The following is a 13,086-nucleotide window of genomic DNA, read 5'->3' on the forward strand; positions in this document are numbered from 1 at the left end:
TGCCACAATGCTGGAGTCAGAGGCGTGCATATCTATACCTAGGTTACATGGATGGTGGGTCTTCCAAGTCAGTTCTTCTTGCTTGCAGAGCAAGCATGCTTAACTACTGAACTATTTTCTCAGCTCACAAACTTAGAATTTTGTAAACATTAAATCGTGTAACAATGACAATTAGCTTGTGTTGAAGTTTTCGGCTTGATCCTTAGCACCATAGAAAGAAGACAAAGCTTATTAGTAATAATGGTTTTATTACCATTACATAGTAACATGAAAGCAAATTATAGGGGCAAGTGACCTCCAGGACAGCAACAACAGAAATCCTTGTGAAGCAAGGCATTATCTCTTACTTTTGCAAATTTCCTTAAAGACAAATATGTAAATTTTCTAAATAATGGAAACAGTGGTCAGCACTTATTTGTTTCTAACACTAAAGCATTAACCTATTCTTACATCCCCATATGATGGTTCTATTACTTTTGTTTTACAGGAAAAGGAAACTGAGGCACTGCATGGTTAAGTGACTTGCTTCAAAATAAAATGTTGGCTGTCACTTTTGTTATTTAATCTTTATTAAGTATCACAAGCTATCTGGGTCACCAATTACATTCTATTAACCCTATCTTTAAGGAAATTTGCTAAAGTAATAAGATTTAGTGTAGCTACTTGAAACTTTACTGAGAATTTTTACTGTTACATTTGTGTGGGAACACATGTGCCAGGTGCCTGTGGAGATTGGGCAACTTGCAGGAGTCGTCAGTCCTGCTGCCACGTGGCCAGAGATCGACCTTGACTACAAGGCTGGTGAAAAGAGCCTTTGCCAGATGAGCCCTAGAACTGCACTTCTCTTTTAAAAGGACCTTTGAATCTCATGAAGAGAGCTTCATGGTGTCTTCTGTTATAGTCATTGTCACCATTCTGAACTCCCAGTCAGTTTCCAGTGAAGAAACCAGACTACCTGAGAAAGTTCTACACTGGAGCTGTGACTGACTGAGGAGATCATTTCCTTCTGCCAAGTTCTAGACCTTTTCTTACCAGAGAAATAGACCTCAAGTTAATTTTGTTGGTGTTTGAGTTGCCTTCTGTCTTAACTCTCACACCTGAACATAGCATCCATGTTTGATTTGGGGGAGTGCTGATAGGCTTCAGTAATTGTACACCTTGAAGCATTTTAGACATTTATAACTTTCTATTTTTGGTACATTGGAAATTCTTAGATTTTGTGTCTCTGTTTGTTTGAGCTGGGATCTCACTATATAGCCCTAGCTAGCCTGCAACTTGCTGTGCAGACCAGACTGGCCTCTAGCTCACAGAGATCTGCCTGCCTCTGCCTCCTGGGTGCTGGGATTAAAAGCACATACCGGGGTTGGGGATTTAGCTCAGTGGTAGAGCGCTTGCCTAGGAAGCGCAAGGCCCTGGGTTCGGTCCCCAGCTCCGAAAAAAAGAGCCAAAAAAAAAAAAAAAAAAAAAAAAAAGCACATACCACCCTGCCTGGGTTATTTGTTTGTTTTAAAGTATGAGATAAAAAATATGGACTTGTATTTTATCCCATTGTAATAGGCATTTAAAACCAGACCTTTAGGGCCATGAGGTACTTTACCAGGTGAAGTACTTCCTGATAGCCTGAATTCAATCTGTAGAATCCATGTAAAGGTGCAAAGAGAGAACCACACATGACCAGTCCACTGACACCCTTTGTGTATGCACTGTCGTACACATACCACCACCACCACCACCACCACCACCACCAACAATAACAACAACACCAACACCAAACCAGAGCTTCAATACAGCCTAGTTAGTTGTTGTCTTAGGGGTTGCTACTGGTGGGATTATACATAAGATTACTAAATAGTATTAGAGTGTTACTATCCATGGAGACAAAGAGAAGTTAGAGAGAGCAGAAATGTCTATACTGAAGACACACTGCTTTTCTCTCTCTCTTTCTTTCTTTCTTCCTCCCCCTCCCCTCCTCCTCCTTCTTCCCCTCATTCTTCCTTCTCTTCCTCTTCTTCTTCCTCCTCTTCTTCCTCCTCCTCCTCCTCCTCCTTCTCGTCCTCCTTCTCATTCTTTCTTGCTTCCTTTTTAACGAAATTGACCTGAAGTTTGAGAAAGCAGTTGGGGGTTAAGGGAAGTAGTCTATATGTACAATTAATCTCTGTTCATGTCAAACATTATACAAGCATATTATGTTGTGTATATTACATATATATGCTCACATGTTGGAACATCAGATAGTCATTCCGTATTGCTTCTCTATTCATGCCAAGCCTAATTACATATTATGCTGTGTGTATTATACGTATGTGCTTACATGTTGATGCTAATCACTGCATCCTTGCTTTTTGTAGTTAATGATTTATTAATACTTATTTTGCCAAGTCCTATTTAATAACAATGAATATAGTTGTTTTGTTTGTTTTGAGGCAGAACCCTATGAAGCCTAGTTTGGCTTCAAATCCACTATGTAGCCTAGCATCTTGGATTCCTGGTCCTCCTGCTCTTAACTTCCCAAGAGCCAGGATTATAAGTGTGTATGCTTGTTTTGTCATTCTTATTTTGCCTCACATGATATTTGTAAGGTTCATCATGCTGTACCTGACAGAATTTCTTTGTTAAGGCTCTATGGTATTCCCCTTATTCATTTATCCATTGATGGACACTTTGGATTGCTTCCACTTTTTAGCCATCATGAATAATAGTGCTTGCAAATGGATATACAAATATCTGTCAAATATCCTGTTTTAAGTTATTTTAAATATACTCCCAGAAGTGGAATTGGGGTTAGAACATGCATTTTAATGGGAAGAATTTGGTGCTGATGACAATGATGATGGCAGTGATGCTGCTGCTATCAGACCTCCATGGAGTCAGTGAAGGAAGTCCTAAAATGGGATTCACGAACAGCCGTATTTGCTTTTAGTTTCTTTTTTTTTTTCTTTTTTTCTTTTTTCTTTTTTCTTTTTTTCGGAGCTGGGGACTGAACCCAGGGCCTTGCGCTTGCTAGGCAAGCGCTCTACCACTGAGCTAAATCCCCAACCCCTTGCTTTTAGTTTCTTAAATCGGCTGTACTTGGCTGTCACCTTTCTGCCTGTAAGAGAGGAGCAGAGTGATTGCAGAGCATGTGATAGCATTGCTTTATCGCAGATTCGACGTGAGCCAGGTGTCCTGCAAACACTTTGGAAATTATTTAATCTCATTAAAATCCTATGAAGATTTTTGGCGCGTTGCTTTATGGTTCAGTACAATGAGGCAGGAAGAGTTACTTGAAATCATAGAACTGGTATGTGATAGGGCTGGGTAGACATCACATCCTAATCATTTAAGTTCTGGGCTGCTGAGACAGCTCAGTGAGTAGACATGCTTGCTGTAAAGCCTGACTACCCGAGTTAGATCCTTGGAACTCACGTGATGGAAGGAGAGAATTAAGTCCCATAGGTTCTCCTCGGCCTCTTTCATACCTGAATATAACTGTACAACAGCTCTAGGTCCCAGACACAGCATGCATGCAAACCTGCACTGTTGTGATGAAACTTAAATATGGATAGAGATGTCTCCTTCCTTCCTGCCTTGTTAAGTATGCTTAACATACTTTCATTTCATAGTGACCGAGATGATGAAGTTGGAGTTCTGAAGCATCTCCAGAATTGTGAGGTAGGATGGGATAGTGTAGGGACACCCACACATTTTGTTTCTACCTATATATCCTTTGTGATCATTGTCATCATCATCATCATCACCACCACCATCATTCTACTCACCATTCAGGCTGTGGTGGGTATAGCACAGTGGGTATTATCACTGGAGGACAGGGTTTGAACAGAGACCCACTGAGGACCCTGGGCTGCTTGGGAGTCAGGCCTTTCTAGGATCTCTCCCCTGGTTCTGTTGACATCTTGATCTGAGGTGATGGGCTGGTGAGAGGAACATCTGTACTGTCGACAGGAGTGGAACAGGGCTCGTTTGCTCTGACAGGGAATGATCCTAATACCAGGTCTCAAGTCCAGGCCCATCTGACCACACTGTCCCTTGTCACTAGTGAGAGAGCTAAGGTTTGTAGAACAGAAAGGCCGAGGTCCCCTCTGTATGTGAGTGGGCAGAGATGGAGAGCAGCTGACATAACCTTGCTGTGTCAAGTGACCTAAACAGAACATTTTAAAAATCACAGTTTTTATTTTTAAAAATGCTGTTATTTCCTGAGCATTTCCTCTTAGTACTTAAAGAATTTAAGAATTGAACATAAATCAAAACAACAAATTCAGTGGATCTTAGTCCAAGTACAACTGGCCTTTGTAAAGTTTAAGTTAGAAAGGCACAGTTGTGGGCTGGAGAGATGGCTCAGTGGTTAAGAGTACTGACTGTTCCTCCAGAGATCCTGAGTTCAAATCCCAGCAACCACATGATGCCTCACAACCATGTGTAACAGGATCCGATGCCCTGTTCTGACAGCTACGGTGTACTTACATATAATAAATAAATCTTAAAAAAAGAAAAAGAAAAAAGAAAGGTACAGTTGTAAACAGACGCAGCCAAGTTCTCTTCTAAAGATATGTGAGTATGGTGCTTATTGATCTATTGGATTATTTATGTATTGGCCTATAATTTAGGAAGTTTCTTTGGTGTTATTTCTTTTGCTTAATTAAAGTAAAGTAATATATAAGAGGACTAGGTTATTGTTTCTCTCCCATTCTATATTGTACTTTTATTGGTAGATTAGAGATCATTAAGGGTTATCTTGACTGAGTATGGTGGTGCATAGCTGAAATCCCATTACTTAAAAGAGAGGCAGAAGGATTGGGAGTTCAAAGTCAGTCTTTGCTATAGTTTGAGTTTGAGGCTAGCCTGGGCTATATGAAACCCTTTTATAAAATTGAAAAATGGACAAAAGGAGTTACCTTAAACTCATATAATTTTGGTTTCATACTTATAAAGACTGACATGTATACATGTTTTTATCTTTTAAAAAATACATTAATATTGTATTATATCTTTTATGGTGTGTGTGTGTGCGCGCACGTGGAAAGAGCTCAGAGGGCATCTTTTGGAAGTTGTTTTTCTTCTTTCATATGTGGGTCCTAGGAATTGAACTCAGGTCATAAGGCCTAGCAGCAGACACCAGTACTTGCAGAGCCATCTGTCTGGTCACGGAGAATCAAAACGCAGGATATTTTCTTCATCATAGTTTTTAAAAGTACATTGGAACTCTGCTTGTTTCGAGTAGCAGTTTCAGCAGCCTCCATTTAGTGCAAAGGGCTTGGGAACTTGTTGACATGAAACCATTTTCCTGTGACTCCCAATGCTCTCACCTAGTCTCTTGAACCTCTGGTCTATTTTTAAACCCTGCTGCTGTGTGCTGTGTTGCAGCAGTTTTCCTGAATTATTTATCATTGTTTGCAGCTGAATAGAGCAGTATGGTTTTGTTTTATTTGCTTTTTCTTTTTCCACCACTGCTCATTAGAACCTACATGTCTGCCTTCACCGTAGTTGATAGATTTGGTTCATGTTAAACCACGCTTGGCCCAAATCTGGGAAGGTCTCAGGGTACTGTGGGAAGAGGCACATGACACACAGAGTAAATGAGTTTATGTTGTTACTTTGTCGTAGGACCTGTGCCACAAAAGCCCTCGACTCACGGAGACTGTTATGCTGAGTTTTCTGGTGATGTTTTTGCTTTCGCAGTTCTTACTTCGGTATTGTTTATTTAAGAGAAGTGGAGAGAAATCTGCATGAAACGCATAGCAGGAAATCGAGATTCCTTTTTGTTACAAATGTGATATTTGTAGACCTTGAAATTCCCTGGTGCAGGTTATGGAAGACCGTCTTGTTTGGTTTGGGAATGTTGTCTGTGGGTCTGGCAGAAAGGTGGCAGAACCTAAGTCTGACAGGGGCTTTTTTCCCTCTCGGTCCTGAGCGCAGCAGAGAGGGGTTTCTGTCCATTTTTTTTTTTTTTTTTTTTTTTTTGGTTCTTTTTTTCGGAGCTGGGGACCGAACCCAGGGCCTTGCGCTTCCTAGGTAAGTGCTCTACCACTGAGCTAAATCCCCAGCCCCGTTTCTGTCCATTTTTGTCTCTCTGTCCCGAGTCCAGCAGAGCTGCCGTTGCCCTTCGGCTTCAGTGTGGGCTTTTCCTTATTCTCTTTTTAGGGAAAGATTATTTTCCTGGGTTTGTACATATTGTTGTTGAGATTATTTATTTTTTAAAATAGGAACCGTTTCCAGCATTGTGGGCAGAGGGGTGGTCAGTCACTGAACTGTGAGCCCTTCAAGCCTCTACTGAGTCTGGGTGCCTTTAAAACTATTCCTGGGGCGGTGGGCAATGACCTTTTTTTTTTTTAAGTCTACTGACCCAGAAGAAGCCTTTGGGCCTTGTTGCTGCCTCTGGTCAGTTGTACTGACCAAGAGACTAGGGTATTATTGCCCTTTGCTCCCTACTGATAGGCAGCAGTGAACCTCAGATATGGACATCCCATATTGCTTGGCAGGACTGAGAACGGCTCGGCCGCCCACTCACAGATGCCTCATTTCTTTGGACCTGTTAGACAAGTTGAAGTCACCTTGTTTTCTGTTTTTCTCTTGTGCCTTTGTTCCCATTCACATTCTCTTGACTCTTATTTTGCCCAGACATTTATTTCCACGGCTTTTCACTTGGTCTTAGCCAAAAGGCCAAGAAGTTATTCCATGGCTTCTTAAAATCCAGTTTGAAATCACATATATCTTATTTTATTTTATTTTTTGAGCTATATAGCTTGAACTTGTGGTCTTCTTTCTGCCTTAGCCTTCCCAGTGCTGCAATTACAGTGTGTGTACCATGTGACTCAGAATTACATCATCTTCTTGTTGTTGAATGGCCCATGGTTCAAGGTGCCCAGCAGTTGTTAATCTGTACATACTCTTCTCTTTGTAGTTACTGAGCTCATGCTATTTGGCCTCATCACCAGGTTAGAGTCAGTGGAACCAAGATCATAATTAAACTCTCTGAAGTTCTCCTAGTGAAGACATTTCTTCAACCTGTACAGTAAAGACAAAACCAAAAAATGAGGTAAAAGCAGGAAACAAAAAATAAGGCTCTACTTTGAATAAATATGCAAAATCAGACTATTTACTCTTGAGTACCAAAGTATTGGAGCAACTCATCCTGACTTGCCCTTTCCAGAATTGAGAAAAGAGAATTTGAATGACTTCAGGCAATACCAAATATCATCACAAATAGTATCTACAGAAATGATACAATGTTTATTACTTTAGACATTTGCATGTATTGGTCAGGAAAAATATATAATATGTAGCCATATAAGCTAATGACTATTTATTTATTTTGAGACAGGGTTTCTTTCTATAGTTTTGGCTGTCCTGGAACTCACTTTTATAGACCAGGCTGCCTCAGACTCAGAACTCTCCTGCTTTAGTTTCCTGAATAGTGGAATTGCAGAATTGTGCCAGCATGTGTCTTGAAGGTAATTCCATGTCTCTCGTCACATTTGTCACATTTGTCACATTTAACACTTAGAGCATTAGGTTGGTCTCTTCACAAAAGCTAAGTTGCTATGCTCTCTTTGAAGGCATTTTACTTCGTTGGAAGTATAATTATGTTTTGAAGGTCTGAGCAATTTCTTGATCTAGATACCAAAGGGCCATTTGTAAGAGTTCAGTGGCCTTCTGATAATAGGGATTTCCACAGAGTGACACTGTATTAGGTCTGTAATCAGTTCTTCATTCTTTAAGTAAGCAGTGTGTTCTCGTTTGTTTGTTTGAGTCAGGGTTTTTCTATGTAGCCCTGGCTATCCTGGAACTTACTCTGTAGACCATGCTGGCCTCAAACCCACAGAGATCCACCTGCTTCTGCCTTCTAAGTCCTGGGATTAAGGGTATTTAATTTGTTTAGGTGATTACACAGTATTCTTGCTAGAAGTTTTTGTAGCCAGTTGATTCTTGTGCATTTTTCCACTGGTGAGTTTATGAGTATTGAAGTGGTTAGTCTGAGTAAATCATGATACAGAGCTCTTTTTACTTATGAAGCTTTGAGAACTAGAGATTGCACTGGCATTTGATAGCAACATGATGTGGAAAAACAAGTTGGAATATTTTTTCCCCTTTTCTGATTTCTGTGTGTTGATATGTTTGAGCATGATGTAGGTGTATATGCAGATGGGTGAACACACTACAGTGTCCAGGTGCAGGTCATAGGACAACTGGAAGTGTCTGTCCTCTCTTCTACCAGGTGTTTAAGAGTCTGCTTGCTTGTGCTGTGTATCCTGTCACTCCACTTTCATTAGAGGATCTCTGCAATTACACACATGCATCCATGACTGGCTTTATGTGAATTCTGGGGATTCAAACTCCAGCCTCACAGCTGCATGACAAGCACTTCACCATCTCCCCTGCTTCAGAGTTGGACTGTGTTCATGTGCTCCAGTAATGTCTATAACTATAGGATTTTAAAGTCTGAATGCCATCCCATTATGATTTTATAAAGAATTGGTTTTGAGGGTTGGGGATTTAGCTCAGTGGTAGAGCGCTTACCTAGGAAGCGCAAGGCCCTGGGTTCGGTCCCCAGCTCCGAAAAAAAAAAAAAAAAAAAAAAAAAGAACCAAAAAAAAAAAAAGAATTGGTTTTGAGTCATGTGATAGTAAGTTCATGTTCAGTTTTCCCCAGTTGTCTGTGAGCTATTTTTTCTTATCATTGTGTGCATATGATTCAAAGATGGTGTCTTAGTTAGGGTTTCTATTGTTGTGAAAAGACATCATGACCATGGCAGCTCTTATAAAGGAGAACATTTCATCAGGGCTGACTTATGATCTGAGGTTTAGTCCATTGTCATCACACAGATGGTCACAGTGCAGGAGGAGGAGCTAAGATCCGCATTTGGATCCATAGGCAGTAGGAAAAGACTGAATCACACTGGGCCTGACTTGAGCATCTGAGACCTCTAATCCCACACCCAGTGACAATTCCTCCAGTAAGGCCACATGCACTCCAGTAAGGCTGCACCCCTTATGGCACCCCAATAGTGCCCTTTTTCTATGGCCTATGGTAGGAACCGTTTTTATTCAAACCACCACAAGTGGCCTGTGAATTTAGATTTCATACTTGAGTAAATAAAATTGTATGAACCAGAGAGGTACTGAGTAATGTCTGGGGTACTGCAGTGTGCTATGATGCAGGCTGAGAAGGCTTTGCCTGGAGCTCTTGTATTCTAAAACTTGAGAACTTGCTGTTTGTGTTTAGGAAGGTTGGAACACACTCCGGTTGTATACAGTGCAACTAAGATTCTGAGTAATGTTAAGTTCACTTTTGAGGAACCTGTTTGTTTTAAAGCTTACATTAAAATCTTTAAATGTGAAAAAACCTAAAAATTTCCTATTTGCTTATTACTTTCTTTGTCATCCATTAATTGTGTAGTTGAGTCTGAGAATGGCTAGTTTTAAAATATCTGATAAAAGAATCAGTCCATGATCATTAAAGAAATTTTAGACATTGCTATGAATAAATACATATAAGAAGAAAACATTATCTACTGCACTTTAAGAGACAAATTTTCTTTTATATATAGCTTTTAATTTTGTGTGTATATGCGTAATGTACTTGTATACATGTGTTCTTTGTATATATGGTGTGTTCATGAGTGTGTAAGCTCAAAGTTGACATCATGTGTCGTCCTCAGATGCTTTCCACTTTATTTACTGATACAAGGTCTGTTGCTGAGCCCAGAACTAATTGTGGCTGGCCTGGCCCAGCAGCTTCTCCTGGAGACTATGCCTCTGCCTCCTGAGTGCTGGATTATAGGCGTGCATGCAGCTTGTCAGCCTGGCTTTGTATGGTTCTGGGGTTTGAACGCCTCAGAAGAACTTTACCCCTGTCCATCTTCTAATCCCTTCTTATATATTTATCCCATTATTTTTTTTTGTAAGTACTTACAACTAATAAACAGAGTTTCGAGTGTTTGTTTTAGACCAGTGATTCTCAACTTTCCTAATGCTGCAACCCTTTAATACAGTTTGTCATACTGTGTTGACCCCTGTCTTAGGGTTTTATTGCTGTGAAGAGACACCATAACCATGTCTAACTCTTTTTTTAAAAATTTTTATTTATTAATTTTATATATAAGTACACTGTAGCTGTCTTCAGACACACTGGAAGAGGGCATGGGGACCTCATTACAGATGGTTGTGAGCCACCATGTGGTTGCTGGGATTTGAACTCAGGACCTGTGGAAGAGCAGTCAGTGCTCTTAACCAATGAGCCATCTCTTCAGCCCCAGGTCAACTCTTATAAAGGCAAACATTGAAGTAGGGTTGGCTTACAGTTTCAGGGGTTTATAGTCCATTATCATCATCATGGTGGGAAGCGTGGTAATGTCCAGGCAGGTATGGTATTGGAGTTCTATATCTAAAGACAGTCAGGAAGAGACTCTACTACAAGCAGCCAGGAGAAGAGTGTCTTAAAGCCCTCCCCCATAGTGACACACTTCCTCCAACAAGGCCATACCTGGTCCAACAAGGTCATACTTCCTAATAGTACTACTTCCTGTGGGCCGTGCATATTTAAACCACCACAACCCCCAACCATAAAATTATTTTGTTACTTCATAATAAACTTCATAATAATTTTGTTTCTTTTTTTGAATTGTAAATATCTGATATGTAGAATATCTGATATGTGACCCCCCCCCAAAAGGGTCACGAACCACAGGTTGAAAACCAATTATTCTCCCTTATCATTCTGATACATTTATGTGAGTGTGCCATCAGTTACTGTTGTTTCCAATAATAGTTATTTGACATTTCCAGATTTCTCTCCATTATAAGTATTGCTTGTGAACATTTCCCTATAGTATGTTTCTTATTTAATAGTTTTTATTATAGGAGAGTAGGGTTCTTTTCTTTTCTTTTGGAGGGGGTTGATACTGGGAATTGAACCACAGAGCAATGTCCTCAGTCTTCCTTTACTTGTATGTTTGAGACAGTCTCACTAATTTCCTAGACCTTGAGCTCACCATGGAACTGTAGGTAGGTCTTGAACCTTTGATATTTTTTGCCTCGGCCTTCTGAGTAGCTGGGATTGCAGACCTGCGCCAGCAGATTTAGTAAGACTAGAATTCCAGTTTAAAAAAAAGTTGGGCATAGTGGTGCTGCCTCTAATCTCAGCTGGAAAGGGTAAGTCTGAAGCCAGCCTGGGTTTCATAGTGAGACTTTGTCTCAGAAAATGAAAACAAAAGAAAAGAAAAGCCAGAAAACAACAACAAAAGCTTTTGAAGTGCCCATAATTGCCTGTACTTCAGTACTCACAGGTGAAGGCAGGATTGCCAGTTTAAACACAGCTGGAACTACTTCCTGAATTGTAGGCCAGCCTGGAGGATAGAGTGCCATTCTGTCAAAACAAAGACCCAGAGTGTTTAAAATACTGCATAGCGGGGGCTGGGGATTTAGCTCAGTGGTAGAGCGCTTACCTAGGAAGCGTAAGGCCCTGGGTTCGGTCCCCAGCTCCGAAAAAAAGAACTAAAAAAAAAAAAAAGAAAGAAAGAATACTGCATAGCGGCAGGGATGGTGATGCATGCCTTCAATCTCAGATGAATCTGAGTTTGAGGCCAGCCTGTTCTACATACAGAGTTCTGGGCTAGCCAAGGCCAGTCTCAATCAAAATAAATAAATAAAATATTGTTCACACTAAATAAAATGTTTACAGATGATAAATCCAGCTTGTTTTAACATTTATTTTGTGTGTATATGTCTATGGGCCATGTACATACTATTGTACATGTGTGAGGTTAGAGGATGACCTGTGGAGTGTGTTCTCAAGATCAAACTCAGGCTTGGCTTCAGACTTTGACTTGCTGAGTCATCTTGCTGACCCCATAACTTGCTTTTAAATCATGTAATCCTGTAGGTCTTTATTCCATATGGATTTAACAAATTATTTTTTAACAATTTATTTTTACTATTTTATTTGTATGAGTGTTTTTTCTACATGACCATACATACTTGTTTTCCAAGGAGGTGGTAGCCTCTTTGTGCATGCTGGGAATGAAACCTGGGTCCTTTGCAACAACAACAAATGCCCCTAACCACTGAGCCAACTCTGCAGGCCCAAAAATGGTTCTTAAAGGCACATCATTCAAATCCATTACAGTAGTTCTGTCTTCATAGGGAAGTACTTTGAAATGAGTGCTCAGGCGTATTGTCCCCAGTCTCTCCCGTTTTTTCTGCCTTAGGTCTATTGGCTTTAATCATCACTGTTCCCCTTTGTAAAGCCCTGGTAGTTTCTCTTGGTATACCCTTAGGCAAGTCAGCTACCAAAACCCAGATAAGCCTTAGTCTTACAATGTCTAATAACATGCAAGTGCTCTGGAAACAGTTGATACCTGCATTGTATAGGGACTAAGGACAAGAACAGCCTACCTATCTTCAGAGCTCTAATGTTTTGTTTTGAGACAAGGTTTCACTGTAGCCCAGGCTTTCCCAGAACACATTTGGTAGCTTTTAGATTAGTCTTGAACTCTCCATCTTTCTGTCTCAGCATTCCACACATTTTTTTCTTTTGAATCCACAGTTGGATTGGTTGAGTCTGCATGTGAGCCCTACCCTTCAGGAGAGATCTAGATGTGGTCAGATGGAGGCTCTCATCTGATCTGTCCTGTCAGTTCTTCTTTGAAGCACTTTCTCACTTGGCATGTAAAACAAGCTTTCTGCTTCCATCGAATATGTTTTGGCCTTCTCTGGTTCTTGTAAAACCCGGCCTTGCTAGAGTCCCAGTCTGGCCTCAAACTATGAATTCTTCTGCCATGGATGCCTGTTCTCCACGAATGAACTTACAAAGTAAAACGGGATATTGCAAACTGGCATACCATGTACTTTGATACTTATCAACAAGCTATAATTTTTATTTTATTTATTAATTTATTTTTTATTTTATTTTGACTGTCTTACTATGTAGCCCTGGCTATCCTAGAACTCTCTGTAGACCAAGCTGTCCTTGGGCTCACCAAGATCTTTCTCAACCTCTGTGATGGTTTGTGTATGCTTGGCCCAGGGAGTGGCACTATTAGTAAGTGTGGCCTTGTTGGAGTAGGTGTGTCACTGTGGGTGTGGTCTTAAG

The 13,086-nt window shown here is 40.4% G+C and overlaps 1 protein-coding gene across 39 annotated transcripts in view; it reads left to right on the forward strand.

Moving 5' to 3' along the window:
• The window catches only part of R3hdm2 (R3H domain containing 2), a 128,179-nt gene that overhangs the window by 26,364 nt on the left and 88,729 nt on the right, over nucleotides 1-13,086 (forward strand). For 4 of the 39 annotated variants that reach the window (XM_017594936.3, XM_039079507.2, XM_017594940.3 and 1 more), the window contains exon 1: nucleotides 7,339-7,448. The exons of 17 other annotated variants lie outside the window; for them this stretch is intronic. In XM_017594936.3, the coding sequence (XP_017450425.2) occupies nucleotides 7,436-7,448 (13 nt within the window). In that variant the 5' untranslated portion in view covers nucleotides 7,339-7,435. Of the gene's footprint in view, nucleotides 1-3,602; nucleotides 3,652-7,316; nucleotides 7,449-13,086 lie in introns of those variants that run through there. 18 more of the 39 variants (XM_063263810.1, XM_039079498.2, XM_063263811.1 and 15 more) reach the window with 13 other exon arrangements.

This window comes from Rattus norvegicus, chromosome 7 (genome assembly GCF_036323735.1).
Source record: "Rattus norvegicus strain BN/NHsdMcwi chromosome 7, GRCr8, whole genome shotgun sequence".
Classification (NCBI taxonomy): domain Eukaryota; kingdom Metazoa; phylum Chordata; class Mammalia; order Rodentia; family Muridae; genus Rattus; species Rattus norvegicus.